General features: G+C 43.1%; 1 protein-coding gene across 14 annotated transcripts in view; it reads left to right on the top strand.

Annotated features, from left to right (window-relative positions):
• Positions 1–22,327, top strand: part of AKAP13 (A-kinase anchoring protein 13) — a 205,697-nt gene that overhangs the window by 141,845 nt on the left and 41,525 nt on the right. For 11 of the 14 annotated variants that reach the window (XM_035335269.1, XM_035335272.1, XM_035335267.1 and 8 more), the window contains 6 exons: positions 2,310–2,446; positions 8,780–9,150; positions 12,259–12,312; positions 15,560–15,622; positions 18,051–18,234; positions 19,480–19,588. In XM_035335269.1, coding sequence (XP_035191160.1) covers positions 2,310–2,446; positions 8,780–9,150; positions 12,259–12,312; positions 15,560–15,622; positions 18,051–18,234; positions 19,480–19,588 — 918 coding nt within the window. The remainder of the gene's footprint in view (positions 1–2,309; positions 2,447–8,779; positions 9,151–12,258; positions 12,313–15,559; positions 15,623–18,050; positions 18,235–19,479; positions 19,589–22,327) is intronic. The other 3 variants (XM_035335274.1, XM_035335281.1, XM_035335270.1) reach the window with 2 other exon arrangements.

Below are 22,327 nucleotides of genomic sequence, written 5' to 3'. Positions count from 1 at the left end.
TTACTATCATTTGATTTTTGTGTGAATCTTCACAGGGAGAAAGAGATGAGCACGGTTGCTCTGTAAGTGCTGCGTGTGCAGCCAGTGGGCAGTGCACGTGTGATGGAGCCGTTCTTTGGGTGCCAGTGTTATGACAGTGCTGTCACCGGGGCTTGGCAGGTCACGGGTGGGAGCGACTGAGGGATGGAGCTCAGCATTGTGCAATGTGTGTGCAGTTCAAAACAAACAGAACAAACCCAACAAGTGAGATAAGAAAAATAAAGTAATAGATCACCCCCGAACAACCAAAAATATCCTCTGAAAGGTGAGGGAAGAGTCAGGGCTTGGAGATCAGTGTCTCAGCACAGATGAGGTGAGGTGTGGGGGTTCCCCCTCTGTCTGCTCCTCCTTGACCTTCCCACCCTGCTGTCTCCTGTCCTCTGCCCTCTTCCACCCCACGCTGTCCCTCAGTGGCTCCTGCAGAGCCTTTCGCTGCCACTTGTTATTTATCGGCTGGGTGAGGTCTCGGTTCGTTGGCGCAGCTGGACCGTCCCCGCTCATTTTCCACTGGAACGTGGCTCAAGCCCCTTTGTTTTTCATTCTGGGCTTGGACAAGCTCTGCCGGCTGCCAGCTGGCCGCCCGGCCGTATCCTGGCCCGCTCCCTTACAGCCGCTCTGTCTCTTCTTTGCTTTTCCCTTTTTTCTTCTTTTTTTTTTTTTCCCTCCTCTCTCCTCTCGATTATGGAAAAGCAGTTCAGATTTTCCAGGTTTACTGAACGGGGAAAAGGACGGGGGGAACATTCGCGCCTCCTCCAACAAGTGCTTTTCCAGTTCTCCCCGGCGTGGAAACTCCTCACGGGGGTGATGGCGTTTCCAGCCGGCTGCACCGTCCCTGTGCCCTTGGAGGCAGCACCTCCACGCTGCCTCCATCCCTCCGACTGCCCCAGGTCCAAAAAGTCACCTCCCAGCAGCATCGGGTGGTCCCACGGGGACCAGGAGGCTCATGCAGTCCTGTCCCACGGAGAAGCCATATCCTGTCCCGCAGGCAAACACTGAGCACTCCTGACTTAGAAACACTGAGCCTGTTTCCCCTAAGCTGAAATCCGCTGTTTATCTAGGGATGAATTTTAATTACAATTAAAGTGAGCTTGAGCTTCTGGGAGAGACCAGGGCTAGCTTAACGTTATTCCTCTGACCATGTACTCGCTCCCATCGGCTGGGGTGTTTTATAGCTGCTGTCAGGCACAGTTCTGGATTCAGGCCAGGTAAGGGTAGGGAAGGAAAAAAGGTGGCTTTGAGCTACCCTACCCAAAACTGCATTGATGTGTAAGCCTGCCATAGCCAAGGATGGAGTTTATCGACTGTAATTTAAGAGCCAACCAACATTTTATTGGCCTTGTTCCTCTCCAGGGAGCTAAACATGTTTTGGAGGTATCTTGTTTAGCTACAGCAGGTTGAAAAATAACACCTTTCTTTTTAAAATATACTAATAATCAGCAAGTAATTTTAGCTGGGCGAAAAGAATGCACAGTTATTGCCAAAATTGTCATTAATACCTTTCCCTGAGGGCTAAAAAAAATGATATACAGACGTTATTGATGCAGACGCATGTCTGTTAAAGTTTTTGGAAGGAAGGGCCTTTCTCGATGGCTGTGGTTATTTCTGTGCTGCTAATCACCCTGCTACAAACAGCTGGAAGCATTTTATACAGAAGGAAGGGATTCAATATGCTTAGATTTAAATGTTGGGAGCTATGAAAGCTTGTGAAATTTTAAATAGTGCTTGATTTTTGAGTCTTAAAGTAAAACTTGTCATAGAAGTCGTACAATTGCTTTTTCAGTGAGAAGTATAGACATAACCAACAGACTGGATTGATGTGCATTTTAAAAGTACCTTGGCATTTAAAAGTTAGAGGGAATTAATCGTTTTTAATTGAGGAAGAAAGTTAATATTGTTGACTTATATTTGTACATTTATTGAATGTGAATCTAATTTTGCAATTGCTGCAATCAATAGGAAGGAAATAATCCTGTTATGCTCAGTGTGGGGGTGCCTGATAGATAGCATATTAGTCGGCACCTGAAACTACAAGCATAGATGGCTGTTTAATGTAGAATTTCTGTGTGTGTTTACTTTGATGAAGCATACCAAGCTTTAAAAAATTTATAAATTCTTTATAAATTTACCATCTGCTTTTTAGGAAGTGAACTCAATTTATAAAGCTGCTTTCTGATGTTTTAAACCTTTGAATTTACTGAGTGTATGCAGTTTGGATGTTGGGATGCTGCAGAACACATCAGACCGTAACTCATTCTGCTTTGCTCCCCTAGAATGTGAGAGCTTCTTGGAGGATGGGCTGAGCAGCGTCTGTGCCTCGTCACAGGGTGTCCTTAAAAGAGAGTCCGGGAGCGAGTCTGACCTCTTCCCCTTGCCTGGTGATGGGATGGAAGACCTTGTCTTTGGAAAGGTAGGAAAGTCTCATTGGGATACGGTTCAAAATGTACCGAGGCCTGATTCTGTAAAGCCATACTGTAAGCACTTAATTGTCTTGGTTTTGCTGGTGAGCTAGAAACCTGGAAGTGATTATCCTGGAACGGAATAGATGGGAAGGATCTGGTCCCCTCTTCAGCTGCAACAACACGAGGGATGTATTTACTTGGAGCACAATTCCAAAAACTGTGCAGCCCCCTGATGTTGAAAAGATGAAAGCAATTGTGACTGTCCAAAAGTAAATCAGACGTTAGGGAAACAGTTGAAAAAGTGGATTTTCTTCACTAATGACTGCACAGACCGTATGAAAGCCATCTTTAACCGATGTAACAAAGAGCTCTTCTCCAGAAGACGTGACCTCTGCACTGACACCTTCAGGATCATATACAGTAATTCGCAGAAGAACCAGTGTTTTTCTGTAAATTCAATGTGACTCTCTTAATAGGAAGGAAACACTCATTCTAAATACTTAAGGCCAATTCCAGGGAATAGTTTTGTTGCCAGGGTAACATACCTTTAATACCTTTTTGCGTGCAAGCAGAAGGAAAATGTTTTCAAGTTTACTTAAAATCAACAACAGAAGTCATTACTAACCTTAGTCATCTCTGTGCCCTTTGTGTTGCTCATGGATGAGAAGGGGAGGGAGGAGTGGGCGAAACCAAAGGTACAGATCAGCCTCCTGAGCAGAGGATGCCTCACTTCAGCGTTGCCTGTCGGTCTGCCGCCACCTGCAAAAGAGCAGCCCAAACATATTTGGAGGGCAAATGGGTTTTGCTTTTTAGAACCCTTCTTGCTTGTAGTGGATAGTTTTATGCACTCAGGAAATGGTGCAGAATGAAAGAGGTCATGAACTTAGAGCATCCGCCACATTGGTTGCAGCTCCGTGGAAACTTCTGCTTAGATTCTGTGTGGCTTTAACTAGATCAGAGTTACCTGTTTGAGCAGTCACTGCTCCTGCTCTGAAAAACTAAATTTTCAGACTAGGTTTCACACTTTGCTTGCAGAGAAATATATATAATGAAAAAAAAATATCTGTATGGATAAATCAAATCAGATGATGTTGAATATTTTCCATAGGGATGGGAAACACCACAGCTTGGGCTAAGTGATCTCATGTGCTATAAAAGAACAGTAAAGTCATCCTTAATGCATGTGGTAGGGCATAGAGCTCACCAGCCTCACCCTTTCCCATCTTACTCTCTTCTTACTCTCAAAGAGCTGCGGGACCCTGGATTCTGAGAATATAAGGCTGTTTGGCAGAGCACAAGGCTGTCTTCAATTCGCTTGTGGAGAATGAATTACAACAGCAGACTTTGTCATTTGAGTCTGATTTAATGGTTGTATGGGGATGCGTGGGAGAACAGTGCTGTGAGAACACAGGACATTTTATAACATAAAGAATTTTAGCTTTTTCCCTTTCTTCTATGTAGAAAGTTCGCCTCTCCAAATATGCAAAGCAAAAATTAAAAGTTAAAACGAATAGGTAATGGGAGTGCTGCAGGGCAAAGGAGGAGGTACTGGGGAGGTGGATCTTCAATTGCCAATGAAGAAAAGGCAGAGTGAGGAAATTTTCCTTGTAGAAAGGGAAACCTTTTCGTAATTTGGTAGCCCTTGAATTGTTCTCATCATTTGGTGGATTGCAGGCTTTGTCTAGAAATGGGTGAAGTTCAAAAGGTTTAAAAGTTTGGTTTAGGAAGTCATTCAAAGCTAATCACAACCCTACTCACTTTTTTTTTTCGGTCTCTGCTTTGCTGGCTAACTCAATTCCCTGTCTCCCTTCTCAGAATTTCTGGGTACCTTTTCTACGGTTAAAGCTGTTTATATAAGGACCAGGGACACTCGCTTAGTGTTGTGAGCGTGGTCCTTAATTCAGCCTTCTATTGAGCACAGCTGGTAGAAATGGAGCTTACAAATATTTTTAATAACCATTAAAATAAGTGCTGAATTTAATCTTTCTTCTGCAAAGTACTTTAAGGTAAATTTATTGGTTGTAGTCAATTCGTTACAACCCTAATAAGTACTACAATTTTCATATTTAATTGGGAAGAGAGAATGCGTTTATGAACAAAAAGCGGATCTCAAGCCTTTCAGTATCATGACTGCCAGCGGTGTTACTGGTTGTTGTTTCCCCTTTGTATGGAGCAAGAGTTGAACTTTCATCTATTAGAGTTCTGTTGTTGTTTTACAAGCTGCTCCTTCTCTCTTAACTGTTTAATATGTTAAAGGAAATTGAGGAGGAATGAGCTACTGTTTAGCCAGGCTCTTTGGGATGCTTCCATAAAAATAACTTGATGTTCGTGGACTTTAAGCCCTGGTTCTGTTCCAGGACTGTGAAGAACTTGGGGTCTGTGGAGTCGTGAAATCTGCAGGTGCCTTAGAGTGTCTCTGAAGTTAGGTGGGGGCTTTCATAGCCTCCTTCTTGCTGTCTCCTTTTTTCTCTCCGAATGATGCACGCTGAGCTGTGTAACATCAGCTCCCGGATTCAGATACCTTTAGCATTAAAATCTGGGTCATTTTTTCAGACTTGAGAGGCTGTTGCTGAAATCCAGAAACCACTTCCATCATGAGGTCTAAGGTTGCAGCAGGATAATTTCTTTTATTTACTTATTTCTGTGTCACTGCTTCATTCCCATGTCCTCGTCATCCTCCTCTATCCTTCTCTGTCTCTACCCAGCCGTCTGGGCAGACTTTGCAACACCCTTCTTGGATGATTAATGCTGCATAAGGTCATTTCTCACAGTCATCTGGCAACGTCCTGGGGCGTAGCCCATACGCTTTGCTCATCTTAACTTTTAACCTGCCACTGAAATTCAACGTTACTAGGAAGTTTGTAAATGTGCCCCTTGGGAAATGATTCAGAGGCAAGGCCCTTGGGAAGTCAGGGACCTGCAGCTCATTGTCAAAGAAAAGGGTCGCAGCTTAATGTTTAGGTTCTGCCTTTGTTTTGGTTTGATCAAGGAAATACACAAATCCATAAATCTTTTGTATTTATTTTCTTGGAGTTACTGTTTCTCTCTCAGAAACAAAAACCAAATCCTCAGGAATTAAAATCTGGAGAGAGGGGCTTTCAGCAGGGGAAAGCTATCCCACTCCAAATCATAAACACAGTGATAAACAATTTATAGGATTCACTGCAGAGGTTAACTTTGGGCATTCTGGAGCCAACAGCAGATATGAATGAAAAATGATTCTACTAGGTTATGTATCAAGCCAACTGAAAAAGTTGTCTCCCTTAATGTAATGGCATGCCAAATAAACTTCAGGATGCCAAGGGCTTTTTTTTTTTCTCCTTTATATACCACAACACCATTAATGTCTTTGTCACATGGAAGGTCAGGGGACAGAGTAAGTTTGTCTCTCAGCTTTTTGCTTGTTGTCATCAAGAAAATAATTGAAAGCACATTTCAATTTCTCTTATCAAGACCTCTTACAGATGAAGGGATTTAGTTGAGGAAGTTATCCTACACCCCCGTACAATCTTACTGAATTCTCTTATCCCTATTCAGGAAGAATATATGCTCTTTCTCAAAAGCTCTCTTTTTACATCTTTCCTGTTTTTTTTTCTTTTTTCTTACTAGTTCTCACAAAGAACTGTTTTCTGACGGAAGGGAAGGTGCCCATTTTGTGCCACTCGTGTCTGCAAAGACATGAGTATTACGGTCATAATTACAGGTTGAATTCATTGAGGTGCAATGCAGCAAACCTAACTTGAAAAAACTTAATACTTCTTTAATGTCTCCTTATCCCTGTAGGAAAAGAACAAATTAGAGAGCCATTTCCCTTCTGCCAACAGGGTATTTTCTTACTCAAATAGGATTAAACAGCAATGCATATTTATTGGCGCTTGGCCAGCTAACTAATTTTTTGCAGGGGTGGCTACGATATAGATGTTCCTTAGATGTGTCAGCCACACTTGGCATTTTCCGGAGTCCTGGTCCTTCATATTAACTATTTTCATTTGTTTAAAACAAAACAAAAACAAAGAAAAAGAAACAAACAAAAAACCCCACGGATCATTAAAGTGAAGGAAGAACAATGTTTATAGCAATACTCATGGGCCACAAGTTCAAGGAAGCTGTTTATTGTGTTCTCTAGTCTGTCGGATGCTCTGGGTAAGACTTGAAGTGGGCTAAATATATTGCACATTTTCAAATCTCTCTCTGAACTGCACTTTACAATAGAAACCCTAAATCTTCCCCCCTAGAGAAGCTTTTTTTGGTCTGCCTTTTAAACTGGAGCAGTATTTCTCGTCAGGGAAATAAAAACTCCTTGTTTTTTACTCTGGAGCTAATACTTCCCCTGTATAATTCGGTGTTCTGCACTGTTGTCACTGGATTTGAATCCAAATTCAGTGCTCCCGAACTGCCCCATGCTTCCACTGCACAGCTAGCATGTAGTCATCTCTCCTCCAGCTGTGCTGTCCCGATGTCTGACACTATTTTCCTGCGTCTCAGGAAAGCAAAGCAGACTGCTTCCTCTGCTGAAGGAGTGTTATCCACATAATGACTACTTAATTTGTCTGGATTTAAGCAATTCAGTAAGCTCTCATCCTGACTCACGCAAATATCAGATTATCTTGAATAATGCCAAACATAATCAAAAACTTTACAGGGCATGAATTTCAGTTCTCCCTGGCTTTAACCTATACTTTCTATTTAAATATGTGTCAAATCCAATACTTTAAATTCATGGTAAAATATTACTATAATTTGCATAGATTCATGGTTGGTATTTGACATTCCTTGCCACGAAAGCAATGCCTTTGGGTGAATTTTACTGTGCTGTTTAAAATTGGGTGTTAAAAGCAGGTATTGTGCTGGGCATGTTGTCTTCTTTTTTTTTTTCCTTTTTGATGAATGAGAGAGGGGAAATGGTGTGGCAGCATTTATTGAAACCACCTTAGGAACATTGTTGTCTACCTGTTAAACTGAAGGAAGAATAAAAAAGTAGCCAAAACTGAAACGGGGCTTCCCATTACACTGTGAAATGCTTGATTAGAATACTTTAGGAACACTTCGGTGGCTTTTTATTTGATTTAACAGGAAGCTTTTGCCTTATAACATACACCCATAAAAGCTCAGAGTGTCTGGAGCCCTTCACACTGCTGGGCTCGACGGGAGCAGGAGGCGAGGATGCTGCTCATCCTCTCCCGCGTGGGTTGCGGTGTCCATCGCCCTTCCGAGAACAGGATTTGTGTTCTGCTGTCCTCTGCCAAAGGCGAGCTGACAGACTGCAGCTCCTTGAATGCTCAGCTTCTGCTGAGAACCACCGAGCGTGCTATTTGAGGACAATTAGCTGCTGTGGCTTTGGTGAATAGTCTATTATATATGATCCGACAGATCGTTCTGCCTATTATTATTTTAAATGATACAGTGCAGGGCTCTGCAGGAGAATAAATTGAAACTTCCCACATCAGTCCCTCGGGGCAGACACCATTGCGGACTGAAGGTGATGTCAGATACATGCTTGTGTTTTTTATCCTAGCCACGGGGAACACAGAATAATCATAGGCTCTTTCGAGGCTGTATTGTCAGCACGTGGCCTTTTGCCAAAGAGAACCAGTTTGGGTTCCACTGACGGCTTTTGGAACAAACTGAACCAAAAATTGCAGTGTGAACCGAGACCTGTAATGCTGTGGGCTGATGCTGTGGAACAGTATTTTTCAATTACAGTTGGATTTGAAAAAAAACGCTGCAAACCCTGGCATTAACTTTTTGCTTAATGGAAAGTAGCAGGGGACGGAGATTTAAGCCTTTACTTTTGGCTGGTTTCTGCTGCTGAATAATTGTTCCTTTTGCGCTGCACAGTGCAGCAGAGCAGTGTGCTGCCTTTGAGTTCTCCTGGCTGAAAAGTGCAAACTGTCCTGGATCACCGCGGAGAAGCTGGCATTGGTCATCAGGAGTCCCCATGACCCGTTTCCCCCTTAATCACTCTCTGTCTTTAACACCTGGTAAATAAATCTTTGGCAGCTTTCTGCCCCCCTGGCTGATAACAGGTTCAGCCAGAAATGGCAAGAGCAGGATTCTGTGCAGCATGAAGAGCGATAACACGGAGATAAAGGCCCGCAGAGGAGCCGAGCCCAGGGTTATGGCAGCTGGGGTCTCATGGGACGCATTTCTACCTCTTTTGAAACCAGAGCAAAAAGTCTCATTCCTGTTACTGCAAATTTCACCTCATGTCTCAACTAAGAAATCTCTCAGCTCATGTGAAATATAAATGTTCTTTACATTTATTAAAAGCAATGCTTATTTTAAATGTTAACTGTACTCCCTTAGCTTCACCTTCATTTAACTTCTGTTCTTCTCCACAGCAGCCTGAGGAGGAGCAGTCCGCTTGTGATGTTACCAGCTCCAGTTCCTCCGCGGATGACACCATGTCCTTGGAAAGGAACTCGTCCCTGGGCAGCGACACGTCCCTTCCCTTCCCGCCTGCAGTGAGCTTCGTGCAGCCCAAGGACAGGCACAGCCTGGATGGGAGCTGCACGAGCATGGTAGCCCCAGAGGGAGCCGAGGGCGAGCCCGCTGGCTTGGGAGAGAAGGATGAGGAACTGGACAGCATCACAGATGTGCCCACTCCTTCCTCCGTCCTGAGAAACTCCATGCGGCCGCTGTCACCTTTCCGTCGCCACAGCTGGGGGCCGGGGAAGAACGCCACCAATGAAGCAGAAATCAATCAGAGGAGGTGAGTGGAGAGCTAATCTGCTTTGCTTTGCACCCACTCACACAGAGTTATCGGAGCTTTGGACTCAGCATGATAAAACAAAAAAATTGAGGATGTCACTCTTGAATACTCTTATTTTTTTCACTCATAGGAGTGAAAACATTCTCCTAACTTACATAATTTCAATTAACTTTCAGGATGAAAGTACTTAATACCACCAGTACACTGTAGCTTTCCAGAGGACAGAAGGAATAACTCAAAGCTAACTGGAGCGAATGGAAATACCTTGGGACAGGTCTTCCATCTGAACTGTCACCACCTCTTTCTATAGGAAGGGCTTTGTTAAAGGAGTTACTGGAGTGTTAAATCTCATTGACTGCAAAATAAACACAGCCATTATTGCTTTGACTGTGTATTAAGAGAGAGAACAGAAGCCAGGGTTTAAAAAGGGGCGTAGAAGCTCCTGATTTGGTGGAAGGGGAGGGAAGGTAGTCCCTGCTGGACTGTTGACAATTTTTTTAAGGAACTGTTTCTACCTGAGTCTCCTGTGGACAGTAAGTCCCATCTAACACACCACCAAGTCCCTGGGAAGATTCTCCCTCTTCCCTTTTGTTCTTTCAGAAGACATAAGAGGGGCAGCTGTAGCAGGCCACGTGCCCGTAGGAATAAAAGGTGCTCAGCCCTCCATCTCAGTGGGGGAAAATGAAGACAATGCAGGCCAGTAACAGAATTGGTGTAATATTCACTACCGTGCCCAATATAGACAGGCACTGTTTGGGCTGCAGAACACTTGGGGTGAAACCCTGCCCTCTCTGAAACAAGTGTGGGTTTGGCCATTGTTTTTCATGCATTTGAATGCTCACAGGGCAGACGCAAGCAGTGGTTATGGCAGGGTCAGGGGGCCGTATCCTGCCACAGAGCCCATGAAGACCTGCAGAGGCTGCGAGGCACAGCATGCTGTGCAGCGCTGCTCCCAGGCTGCCTGCCCCAGCTGAGTGCTGCTGTCAACATGGGTAGCAGGCTTTTAAGATAAATGGAGCCATTAGATTTATGGTGCTGTTAAATTAAAACTGGCCACTGAAAAGAGGTTCCTAGAGGGTTGTTACTGGCCCCCTAGGATAATGCAGTGAGAGGCAGCAGTCCCCCAGTGGAAACTTGTGCATCCTTTACACATTAGGATCTGTGTGGATTACATACACCCGTCAGATTTTAAAGTCAATGTTGACAAACATTCGGGACCCTGTAAGTAACATAGGGTGAATGATTTTTTATTATAAGTCTTATTTTGTGAACTGCTGCCACCTTTTTTGGCTTCATTTGTGGTCCCCAGGTAATATTTCAATAAATTAGGCAATACCTATCTTTTAAAGCTACAAAAGAGTCAGCGTCAGATATACGTGCAGGTTTATGACAGCATGAGTCCATAAGCTCATAAACTCACTTAGAAAGATTTATTTTTAAGTGTAGGACCTGTTATGTAAGGTTTTCCGAGGGTAATAAACTGCATAGCTGGCAATTACTGCTAACGCTTAACAGATGGGGTTAAATTCTTCTGCATCAGAGTTCAGAGGCGGTTTCTGATACGGGAAAATACATTTGTTGTAAATGTAAGACGATTTCAGTAAAGGAACAGTAATTATTCTCATATGGTCTTAGATGCAGCTGCCGCTACGTAAGGCTAGCTGTCACATAGGTCAATTAGAAAAGAAAAGCTGGGAGGGTCTTTGCTGCTGATTCGATTCCAGTTTGTTTTTGTGTTCCTGTTACGAAGGAATTTGGATTATTTGTTTTTGTTTTCTTTTCTTTTCTCTTTGTTCTTTTCATACGTGGCTGTTGTGATGTTGAGGTTCTCGTTGCTTAGTGAGCGATGAGAAATACCAGGGAAGTGGAGCCCAAACAAATGGCTTTCGTACAAGTCAGTTAAACCTGGGGCATGTGCTTATTTATTTCACATGCAGTAGATGCTTTTCCATTTAAAGGGGAAAAGCCCGTATAGTAATTTGACTTTTGCAAGCATTTGAAAGGAATCTACGTGGAGCAAAAGCCTTTGCTAAGGGTAGGACCTGCACTGCCCCCAGTCACCCCATGTCTGTGCTCCCGCACCTCTTTTGCCCTCCCTAGGCACTTCTTTGCCCCATCAGTGAGCAGGTTGCGCTCACTAAAGGAGCAGAAAATGAGCCAGAAAAGAGGGAATTGCCACCAAACCCAACCCAGGAAGCAGAGTCCACAGGGGAACAGGGCCGCTTACCTTCACAGGCAAGCTGTGGAGGCAGCCGAGCTGCAGAAGATGCCTCCTGCCCCAGCCAGGATCTTGCAGCCCGGTCCATCCCCAAGTCCCACCAGAAACAATCCTGTCCTGTCTACGCAGAGAGCAGAGTTGGGCTTGAACAGAGCTGCTAGGGCAGGACCCAAGGAGCCTACCAAAAAAAATCCATCTTTTGTAGGATTTGGTCTTTTTCAGCATTGTGTTTTTGGTTTGTAAGAGGGATGAGCATAACAAAATGTTCACAGTAAAGATTAAAAAATTTAACCATCTTAAGGAAAATGTGAAAACATGCTTAGTTCCCCTCTGCTCCTCCTCTCTCTTCAAACACACTTTATGGATAATCCTCGTGTCGCCATTTTGCTTTTAAAAATACAAAGAAAACTAACAAGGCTTCCACAAAAGCATGTTCATCGTTCAGTAATTCCTAACATTCACGGCGGATTTGAAATGCCTGTCTTTCAACAATAATGCAGTGTTGTTCCCGTTCGTGTCTGAGGGAAGAAATGCCTGCATTTTTCACTGATGGATTAAGCACTGCAAAACTCGAGCTGTTGTTAATCATGGCTGTTAACAGCTTCTGTCAAATATTTGTCCTTATCTAAACTTAAAACTGACCTGGCTTGGGCAGCAGCTAGGTTGCAACATGGTCAGTACCTGTTAAACCTTTCTGGAAGGGAAACAACATTATTTGTGAGAGAGAGGAGGAAAAGAGAGGCTCATTGCTTCCTTCAGTACTTTGTTTTGTGTTTTCTTTGTACTTCCATTCTCTCTGTTGTTTGTCTGTTGGATATGACTCCTTCAGCTGCCATTTGTTCATTTTGTTCCATCCAAGTGTCTGACCACTGTCCATGATTCATTTTCAGTTCAATGCGAGTTCTGGGGGATGGTATAAAGAAGCCTCCCATTCATAGGAGAAGGTACAAAGCCAGCTCACGTGACTAACCGTTTTGTGTTTGAGTGTCTACTAACCCCATACCGTCATCGTGGTACACCTGGGACTAGTCCCTACCTCTCAGAGCATTCCTGGTAGAGTTGTACCCCCTGCTTGGCTGCCTTCCCTCTCCAGCCTGACCCAGGGCAATTTTTCTGACCTGCAGAGCACAAGCTCAAGCTATTTTCTTCAGAACAATATTATTAATAACTTGGAGACATCTCAGAACTCGTATTTTAAGGCTTTGGCAAGTGTAAGATTTGGGCTGTATTAAAATAACTGTTTACCTGGAAGCGTGTAAGACTTGTACCCAAATCACGTCTGAGACTTGTGCCAGGACGTGCAGGAGGGGCACCTGGAGAGGGGATGCACCGAAGCAATCTCAGAGGTACAGAACACTCTGTACGTCTGCAGCTTCCTAACTTAAATGGCTTTAATTTTGCTCTTTTGCTGTTTTTTAAAACCATCTCCTTAACATAGTGTGTTTTTTTTTTAACTTCCATGCATTTTCTGGTTTCCTCCTGTACAGCACGCTTTCAGTTCCTCACCCAGCACGCAGATCTGTATTTTCACTCACGTAACCTTTCAGCTGTCTGCTAACACAGAAAATAGAACACCGAATTTTTGACTCAGCAGCCCTGTGGACAGGCCACATCTATACGTTTGTAGGCTACCAAAAAAAGAGAAGTTTAACCTGTCCCCTTCCGTGGTTCACCCTCTTCTGGTCTCCCTTAGCCTGCTGCTTCTCCTCCTGCTGCAGGTTAACTGAGGATTTCTCTTCCCTTGAAATGGCTGCGGTTACCTGAAGTGCGTGTTAGATGTGTGCGTAAACAAACTACTGGATTTCCACAGATGGAAAAAATGTTTCTAGGGCCTTACCATGCATCAGCATAAATGCTGCCATATGAGCAGGGCTGTACAGTTCAGGAGAGGGCTCTTAAAGGAAAGGCACAAGCAAGAACACGCTTTTTTACTTCTAAGAAGCCGCTTTATTTGCATTGCTCTGCTCTGGAGATAGAAGCACAGCGCTCGTCTTCTCAGCTCATGCAAATGAACATCGTTTTAGCATTTGGCTGTTCATACTACCACAGCTCCTACACAAGAGACCTTGAGTCATAATACCCTGAAACGGTGAACTTGTACGTAAAGAAAATGTCACAAAGAGGCAACCTAAAATACCCGGTCAGTTTTGAGAATGTTGTGATACCCCATTCTCTTATTATTCTCTGGCCTCCCAACCATTTTGATATTATCTAACACCAGTTGCAGAGCAACAGCCTGAAACTAATTCCATCAGTTTGTGTGCTCTCACACCAGGCTGTTGTTCGTAACAGCTCTCCCTCCTCCCCACGGCTTTTTCTGTGAAGGGTTTTTGCATGCTATGCAGCGATCTTGTTCTTGTTTTTATGGTGTTGCCAACAGCTTGTGGGTGGCTCACCAGGAGCATTATAATTCTGGAAGAGGCTGCTTTCCATAGCCCTTGCCAAAAGGCCTTTATCCTTCCCTGAGATCTTCCACCACTTCTTGGCCTCCTTCTGCGTGTATGCACAGCTCCTCTGCGACCTCTCTTCTGCCTCCCTTTTTCTGCAGTTTTAGCACTCGGTGTTGTCGCTATGACGTGTTACGGCAGTCAGAAATAGGGCATCTTTTAAAGTGCTCTGTCAGGTGTAAATGGTATGTAGTTTATTTAAAGAGGAGAATTCTCTATTCTTCAGTTCCTAAGTGACCACACAAAATTGCTGACTTCTGCAAACAAGTCAGGGGCAGGAGGTGACAGCTCCAAGGGCCCAGCAGTGTCATGGCCACAAGCAGATGGCTGGGGGGAGCAAGAAGAGGGAGAGCATGGATGGTACCTTCCTTGGGGTACCAGGCTGTAGTTGATCGTGAAAAAATCTGTGAAATATTGCCACATGATGGGAAGGTCTTCACAGAGAATACTTCAGGTACCGAGCTGAGAGCTACCAGTGCAGAGCACCTGGAGCTTTGGGCTGCAAAGCATAGGTACTTCAGAGACATCCTCACCCAATTAACATCCTTAATGAAGCAGATAGTAATTATCTGCACTCCAACACTGAATACCAACCACCAAATCCTTTCCGAATGTTTTCAGGATTGTGCTCTGTGTGGAAACAATCCAAGGACTTGGCAAGTGACAGATGTAGCGAGTGGCTTTAAACCTTCAGTTATGCCATTTGATGTTTCTGGCGTTCACAAATCCTGGCCGAGGGCTGCTTAGACTTGTGCTGCTCATTCTGTAGGCTCCTGGCCTGGAGCAAAGCATGCTCTGGCCACGTCCTTTCCCTGTGTGGATCAGAGGCCAGGGGCTGGGAGCAGGACTGGTGCAGCACTGCACTGGCAGATCTGTGCTGCTGCAAAATTTCCTTCTGATGGTGTATGTTTCCTGGACAGCTTTTCCAGTATTTAGGGGTCTTTTGTATGCCGTAGCTGACAAGAAGATTGATTTCTTTGTGTCTGCAAAACCTGCAATTGACCCATGAGATTGCAGAGAAAAAATAACAAAAGCAGTATTTAAAATGACAACCAAAATATTTGCATTCTGTATTTGCATTGCTTATGTCTTTCCTGGTGTAACTTGGGATTCTTTTGGGGTATGGGAGCTGAAAGGTTTTCTAGTCAAAGCACTGCTTGAAGGACCCTGATTTGAATTAATCCCAAGTTGACAGCAAGACAAGCTGTTTTTTTCTCCCCAGCCTCTTTCGCTGATTTGCTGTGCAGCTTTTCAGAATGTAACTCTCCATCCTTGCTTTTCCCAAGCGTAGCCTGAAGTTATTAATTCTTGTATGGAGGGGATTACGTGATTAAATATTTGTAAGGGGTTCTTCTCCTGATTTTGGAATGAGAGGTACCAGAAAAATACTAATCATGACTAACACAATGGCTGTGTGATTACTTATGCAAAGTTGGCGTTGGTGTGTTTCAGCCCTGTGTTCCCCAAAAACATCTCTCCCCACAAGGAGCAGTTTCTCTGGTCCATTGTATACTCGCGGGTGGGATGGGTTTGAGGAAATACAGGCTGTCGTGCTACCTGTTTGGTGTGTTCTGGCAGCCAGAAATATGTATATTAGCTACTGCATCATTTCTGAGTTGTTTTTGTGTGTGTGTTTGGTTTTGTTCTAAGATATCGAAGAGTGAGAGTCTTAACATTCCCCTGTTCCGTAACAATCCAATAATCACAGCCCTTTTCCTTTCTTTGCCTCTTCCGATGTTCCCAGTTTGAGCTGGTGTCCCTCTGGTGTACAGTTCACTGCCATGGTTCCTGACTTTAATTGTAGAAGGTACGGTATAAATAAATGTGCAGCAGCAGCAACGGAGCACTGCAAAAACTGTGTTGTCAGCTTTTCATGCAAAGTCTTTTCCTCTGCTCTTCTGGCTGAAGTGTGCACGTGTCTGTTTGCTTCTTCTGCTATTTTGGCAATTAGTCGTGGTAATGGGTCTTCTAAACCGGGGTGCAGGTGAAGGTGGTGGCTGCTTTTCGTTGGCTTCGAGTGTTCAAGAAGCCACGCTGTTGGTTTGAGCTGCTCTGCTCTGTGGTGATCTTAAGGTGTGTTTTTGTGCAGCAATGATCGTAACAGTAATTGTGACAGCCGAAGAATCAAAATGAGAGCTATTGTGATTCAGCACCGCTTTGTTCTGGGCAGATCTTGCAAAGGATTTAAGTTCATACAGACTTGCTCTTTGTAAATTGAAAGCTCCTATTTCTTCTTCAAAGAGGCTGGTCGTGTAAAACTTTATTTAAAAAAAATAATCTGATAACCACAAATGAAAATTTCCAAGGCAGTCGATGTTTGCTCCTTCTGTAGAAAGTCCCAAAGTTGATATTAATGCTTGCAGGTCAGATCTTCACCTGATTCTGTGATTTAATGCAATTGGAAGCCAGTCTCCCAGAGTTTATATCTTCTGTTTTCCCCTGGCAGTTCTTGCTGGTTGTGGGTAAAGCTATAAAAACTCTTTCTGAAGACTGGATATTGAGACAGAAGTTAATCTGTCCTTCAAGTTATGGAATTAATTCCATTTGGGCTATATACCCTGACTAACAATTAGAGGCTAATATCCCCAGCTCATCACTGCTTTATAGCCTATCAAATATTTGCAGTTTTGAACTGAGTTGTGTCACAACCTACTGTATTTTTTTCGGTACTACATGATGTCATTGTTACCTTGGGGTAGTAGAACCAATGTTCCTGCACCCTAAGTAAGTGGTATCAATAGAGCTGATTTCTCTTTGCAGATGTTTTAGAAGAAGCTTTATAATGCCTGCTATTCATACGCATTTTTGAGTCAAATCTTCCTAAAGCAGATTAAATTGTAAATGCCTCACCCAGCCTTCTTCCTCGTTAATCAGCATGTAACAAATCTTAAGAAAAATCACTAAATCGTCTTTCTCAAGGTTTATTGCAAATTTTGCTTCAAAGTTGCGTGTTTATCCATATGCTTCTAAATGGATTCAGAACATCAATCACTACTGTGCAAGTCTACCTGAATTTAAAGCTCCTCTGGTTGTTCAAATGATCTATACAGTCTGCAGCGTGTTTCCCCTTTCATATGTTCGTGCTAGCTTGCTGGCCACTTGGATGTCAGTATTAGCCTCAAGCCGGGGTATATATTCAGGGTAGTCCTGGCTTCAGACTAACAGCACTGTGTGCACGTAAGGTCAAACATGAGCCTTAGAGCTAATTCCGGGGAGGTGAATCCATAAAGTGTGCACATTAACCCCAAACGGGAATGGCAGTGGGGTTATGGATCTTGGCAGGAGCAGCATGAGGGTCAGAAGCAGAATATGAGGGTTAAGAGAGATCAGATGGAGATAGTCACATTTTAAAATGGAGTTGTTTTATGTAGGTGAAGAGAGCATGTATTAGCTTTATTTTCTGTAGATGTCACTTATCTATGAGCAGCTTCTGTTCCTACAAAGGTTGTCCAAACCTTTTGTAACTCCCATGTTCTGCAAGCAAAAGTTTGATATTTTGATTATCACTGAGTGATTATGTCTGGCTCCATTGGACAGACCTAGCTTCATCATCAAATGATAAAATGGCATTGATTGGCTCGTGGAGACAACATTTATTGAATTTAAAAAGAGAGAGGGAGGCAGAGAGAGAAAAAAAGAAGGGGAAAAAGAAACCAGCTTTGGCAGAAAGACATTATTGGCGCCAAAGCTTTGTGCAGTGACAAGTGCTAACTAGATTCAGACGATATGTCTGCAAAGATGAACATTGCATGCAGCCCAGTGCTGATTTTGTGGCTGCTGCAAGGGGTGGTGGACCAGGACAAGGCAGTGTTGTGCTATGCAAGGTAGCTTAGTTTGGGTGGCTTTATTCCCAGGGGAACCTAATACAAAGCCAGCAAATAGAATATGTAGAAATACCAAAATCTTCGGAAGCAGTGTTTCTAGATTCTGCTGTGTACCACTCAAGAAAAAAAAGCACTGGGAAAGTCCATTGACCCAGGAGTTGAAGGGTTCTCAAGCAACTGCTGTGTCTCATTAGAAGCACAAGATGCTTCTGAATACAGTTTAAATATAAATCCCTTCCCTGCTATCTGCACTCAGTCATTAAGAAGTAACATGCTGAGGAATAGCATCAGTGTTTCCCTGCACACTTCAGCTAGTGACTGCGTTCTGTTTCCCATTTGAAAGTGCTATGTGCCGAAAGACACCAGTCCCTGGGAGTTTGTCAGGATCTAACCTGCATGGTTTCTCTTCAGTTACAGCCTAGAAGGTCTTGCTGGAGATGCTGGTGAGATCAAGAAGCCCTCTGCAAACTTGGAGGCAGCTTCTCTGAGCTCCAAAGACCTCAGACGGAGTCCACTTGCCAGCAACCAGTGTGGGTCCCTGGTCTTGCTCACCGAAGAACTTGAGCAAGGGGAAATCGGAGACTATGATCGCCAGGTAAAGCTGTCTAACTACTATTAGATCTCTAGGAAATTCTATTTCACACTTTTAAAAGTCATTTTTTAAAGTGACAGTGAAGGCTTTCACCCTGTAATATTGTTCAAGTGTAATATTATTCAAGTCTTCATTTTTAACACAGAGGAATTTTCACTTTGTTCAAATTTGCTACTTGATTCTTGGGGGTAACGTGGTTGATGGGAGAAGTTTTAGAGTGGAGAACAAGAACCTTGCTGTTTTTCTTCCACTGATTGTATGTGTAATCATGTGAAAATTAGTAACTTTTTAGCATAGATACAGTGATATTGTCAATAGCAGGTGTTAAGAGTTCAGCACTTAATGCTGATGTAGTCTTTTGCAGTTCTGAAATGCAAGTAGCAAGTAGAGATTTATCTGTTAAAGCTTTAAGGTTTATTTTCCTATTATAAGAGGAAAATAAAGTTGTTTTTTCTTTCATAGACATAACTAGAATGAAAAGGCACATTATTATAAGCAACAGTTAAGCCAAATGTTAATTGCACGTGAAGCAAATTTAGTGTGATCTCTTGAGCAGAGGTCCATGATAGGTATTAAGGACAGATGGGTCAAAGATGTTATGAGAGTCCGTTTATTTTTATAAAAGAAGCAATTATGGTCTTAAATACTTTAAATACCCTGGATTTCTGAGCTTGATGCTTCAGCTGTAGGGCTTCCTGGGTACCTGCCAGAATCATTAGCCTGCCGGCCTGTTTACCTCGTAGAGTGATACATCAAGGCAGTAAACGGGTCTTACAAGATCTGACCAGTGATAGCTGATATGTCAGAGCTCTTATGCCTTCTCTTGCATTGAAGAATGGCATTTTGGAGGAGTACAGTTAAAAATTAGATTTTTTACCATGTTGAATCGAAGTCTACTTCCACTGAGGAGCTGGAATCACAGTAGTGATGTTTATGGCCATCAGACAGTTAACAACATCCACTTTATAGTATCTTGCAAGACAAGCAAGAAGCCAGTGTCTCTCTTTGTTCCAAAAGTAGCTGCCTTTCACTGAAAAGACAAAACAAAATGTTGCATTTCACTTCTGTGATGCTGCTTGCATTTTTTGTTGTTCTTGCATTTTTATCTATAGCCTTATACTGGTATCATTTAATTACTCACATTCAGAAGTGTGAATTTTAGTAAACAGGAACACTTAAGTTCTGCAGTTGGGATGCTGCTGCTGTGCTTGATGTATTTGCCCAATGTGTTTATTTTCTGTTCTGCAGATTCATCCAGCCTCACAGCCACAAGGATTTAATTTCTGTACTTCATCTGTTTCGTCACCACTGACCAAATCTGTGTCTCTAATGTCAATTAGTAAACCAGCGCTGGACAGTGAGTAACACAATTTTCCCTTCTCCTTATCTATTTTGTCATATGTTACATCTACCTACCTTCCCAAGGCAGAATTCACTAGTATTTGCTCTTTCTTACCTATATTATGTGAATATGTGTTTCACTGCAGCATGGAATAGAGGGTGGAAGACCGGAACTTGTTCAGTTTAGATCCGTATTTTTTTATTCCCAATATATCCCTGATGATTCTAATTCTGTTGGTTTTATTTGTTTCTTAGTTAGACTACTGGTGTGAAAAGTATGATTGATGGAGTTTATTGTTAAAACAAAAAAAGTATGTTTGAATTTTGCACCCTTTCAGAATTTCTTCCTTTGATGTTGAGGTAAATTCCACTTGAGATCTTATTTTCCTACTTTGGGATATTTTTTTTTGAGTAGATACATGCCTTGGTCTCCTTGGGGGAGTTTGTTGCTGTTTCCTTTATTTGAGATAAATGTTTTGGGGCAGATGGGTGTAATTTACTGAATCTCATTCCTGAAGAAAATAGCAAAAGTTGATTAGGGGAAATTTTTCAATTTAGTTTAGCTTAATTAAAGCAATAAAAATCACTTAATTTTGCAACTTCGTTGAATTGATTCTTTCAGCTGAAAAAAGTTATTCAGAAAGCTGCAGCTGGAGGTGCTTAGGAAGGGCCATGTTACACATGCTTTCGTTTTATTAATTGCCAGCCAGAAAATGTATTGACATTTTAGATCACATCTTGTCAGTCAGCGATGATTCCTGATCTTTTCCTCTTTGTTGATGTGCTTCTTCCTTTGAGTTATGAGATGCAAGTCTTTCTGTTGTTGCATGCAATTAGGAGTGCAGGGCAGCAGGCCAGGGCTCACCGATGCCAGTAGGTGTGATTAGCACAACTTTGCTTCCTCCACAAAAACAAACCACCACCTTTTTTTGTGGTCAGGTGGCCAAACGCCTCCCCGTTAAGTCAGCAGATGGCTTTACGTGGTGGTTGTATGCCCTCAGTTTGGTCACTGAGATGCATCCTGGGGCTGTGCTGCTGACGTTAGTGACAAACTGTTAACTCGAGAGGAGGCATCAGGTGCAAACGGAGCGGAGTGGAGGAACCACAAGTTCTGCAAAGTTTTCTCTGAACGAGGAAAGGTATCGCAAAGAAAGGCGTTGTGTTCATTTGGGAGGCTTGCTGCAAGAAGCTCACAGAGATTGTGTTTCGTAGGAGACGTTTTTAAATTCTCTGCCATCGTTCTTCGATGATTAATAAGCATGTGGCCTGACGGATGTGGCCCCAGCAACAGTAACCAAAACACTGGCAGATCTGTCCCATGAAAAGACCGGCTCCTGCTCCCTACCGTGGCGCGCCCTCTTTCCTCCTGGTGCTGAAGGCCTTCATTATTATTATTATTTTTTTTTTAAGCAACCAATTTCTTGGCATTGCATACAGTTGCTAACCAAACACTGTAAATAACACTCGGCTAACTCCCAGAAAACACGCACTCGGGGGCTGAGAGCACCCAGCAGGCTGATGCTTTTCTCCCTCTTGCTTGCGAGTTTCGTTCAGGCTCACCAGGGAGGTTATGACAGTGGAGGTTTCACAGAATGGTTGAGGTTGGAAGGGACCTCTGGAGATCATCTGGTCCAGCCCCCTTGCTCAAGCAGGGCCATCTAGAGAAGATCACCCACAAAGCAAGTCCAGGGGTTGCTCGGGAGCATGTCCAGAAAATGTGCCTGCACCATATCCAGGATTTGGGCCACCGCCTTGGAATATGACAAATGAACCAGCTTGCCGCTCTTTTCTGGCAAGATGACCCACATTCAAAACACCATCAAGGCCTGAGCTGTTGGTAGACAAGTTAGATTATCCCATCCACCGCTTTTAGTGTCAGCCTAGCCAGGATGGTCTCATTGAGATAGAAGGGAAAGAGAAAATGTAACAAGATAACCAGAGTGAGTGACTGTGGGAGAAATAGCAGGGTTAGTCGTCTGCTTTGAGGTCTTCTGCTGTGAGTTTTGGGTGCTGGAACTAAAACTGACTAATGTTTCCATGTGCATTACTGTTTCAGTGCTTTGATTGCAACACCTCAGGAGGGCCTCATTTTTATAGGAAGATGGTTTCTAAAAATTGCTGCATTTTGAGGTAGTGAGCATCCAGAAGGATTACTCACCTTGAACATTTAGGTTACAGAGTCTCTTCCCAACTCTGACAGTTTCCTAAATTTGGAAGCTAATTTCAGGAAGCTAGATTTCAGTAAATCACTTCATTCTTCTTTAGTCACTTTGAAAGAGGAATAGGGTTTCTTGTTTGAGTTGTGAGCATGAATGCATGCGAAGCAGCTTAGTGCCTTATGCAAGAAGATCTGGGAGTCTCAACTCCCTTGTATCACCTACCTTTGATATTCATGTTATTGCAGCAGAATACTTCAGAGCTGTGCAAGAAATCCTTGATTTCATGGAGGTGTATTCTAGGAAAACTTAATTATCAATGTTTCTGCATTCCACTTACATAAATTTATGGTAGGTAATTAGAACAAAAATCCCCAACCCCTTTAAAGATGTTGGGATGAGAAGGAAGCAAAATGTTTTGCACAAAACCTTCGAAAATTAAATCCAGTCAAGTAAACATATGGAGTGCTTTCTGTTATTGTTCCCATATATTGCTCTAAGTATTGAGGCAGAAGCAGTTTCCAAGACCGAGTTTCTAACCCACACTCCATCTGATGTCTCAAATGTTCCAGGAATTGCTGTGGCCATTCACAACTGTT

Source organism: Oxyura jamaicensis, chromosome 10, assembly GCF_011077185.1.
Source record: "Oxyura jamaicensis isolate SHBP4307 breed ruddy duck chromosome 10, BPBGC_Ojam_1.0, whole genome shotgun sequence".
NCBI classification, from domain to species: Eukaryota; Metazoa; Chordata; class Aves; order Anseriformes; family Anatidae; genus Oxyura; species Oxyura jamaicensis.
Note: the sequence above shows the minus strand (reverse complement) of the source record. Positions and strands in the feature narration are given on the sequence as shown.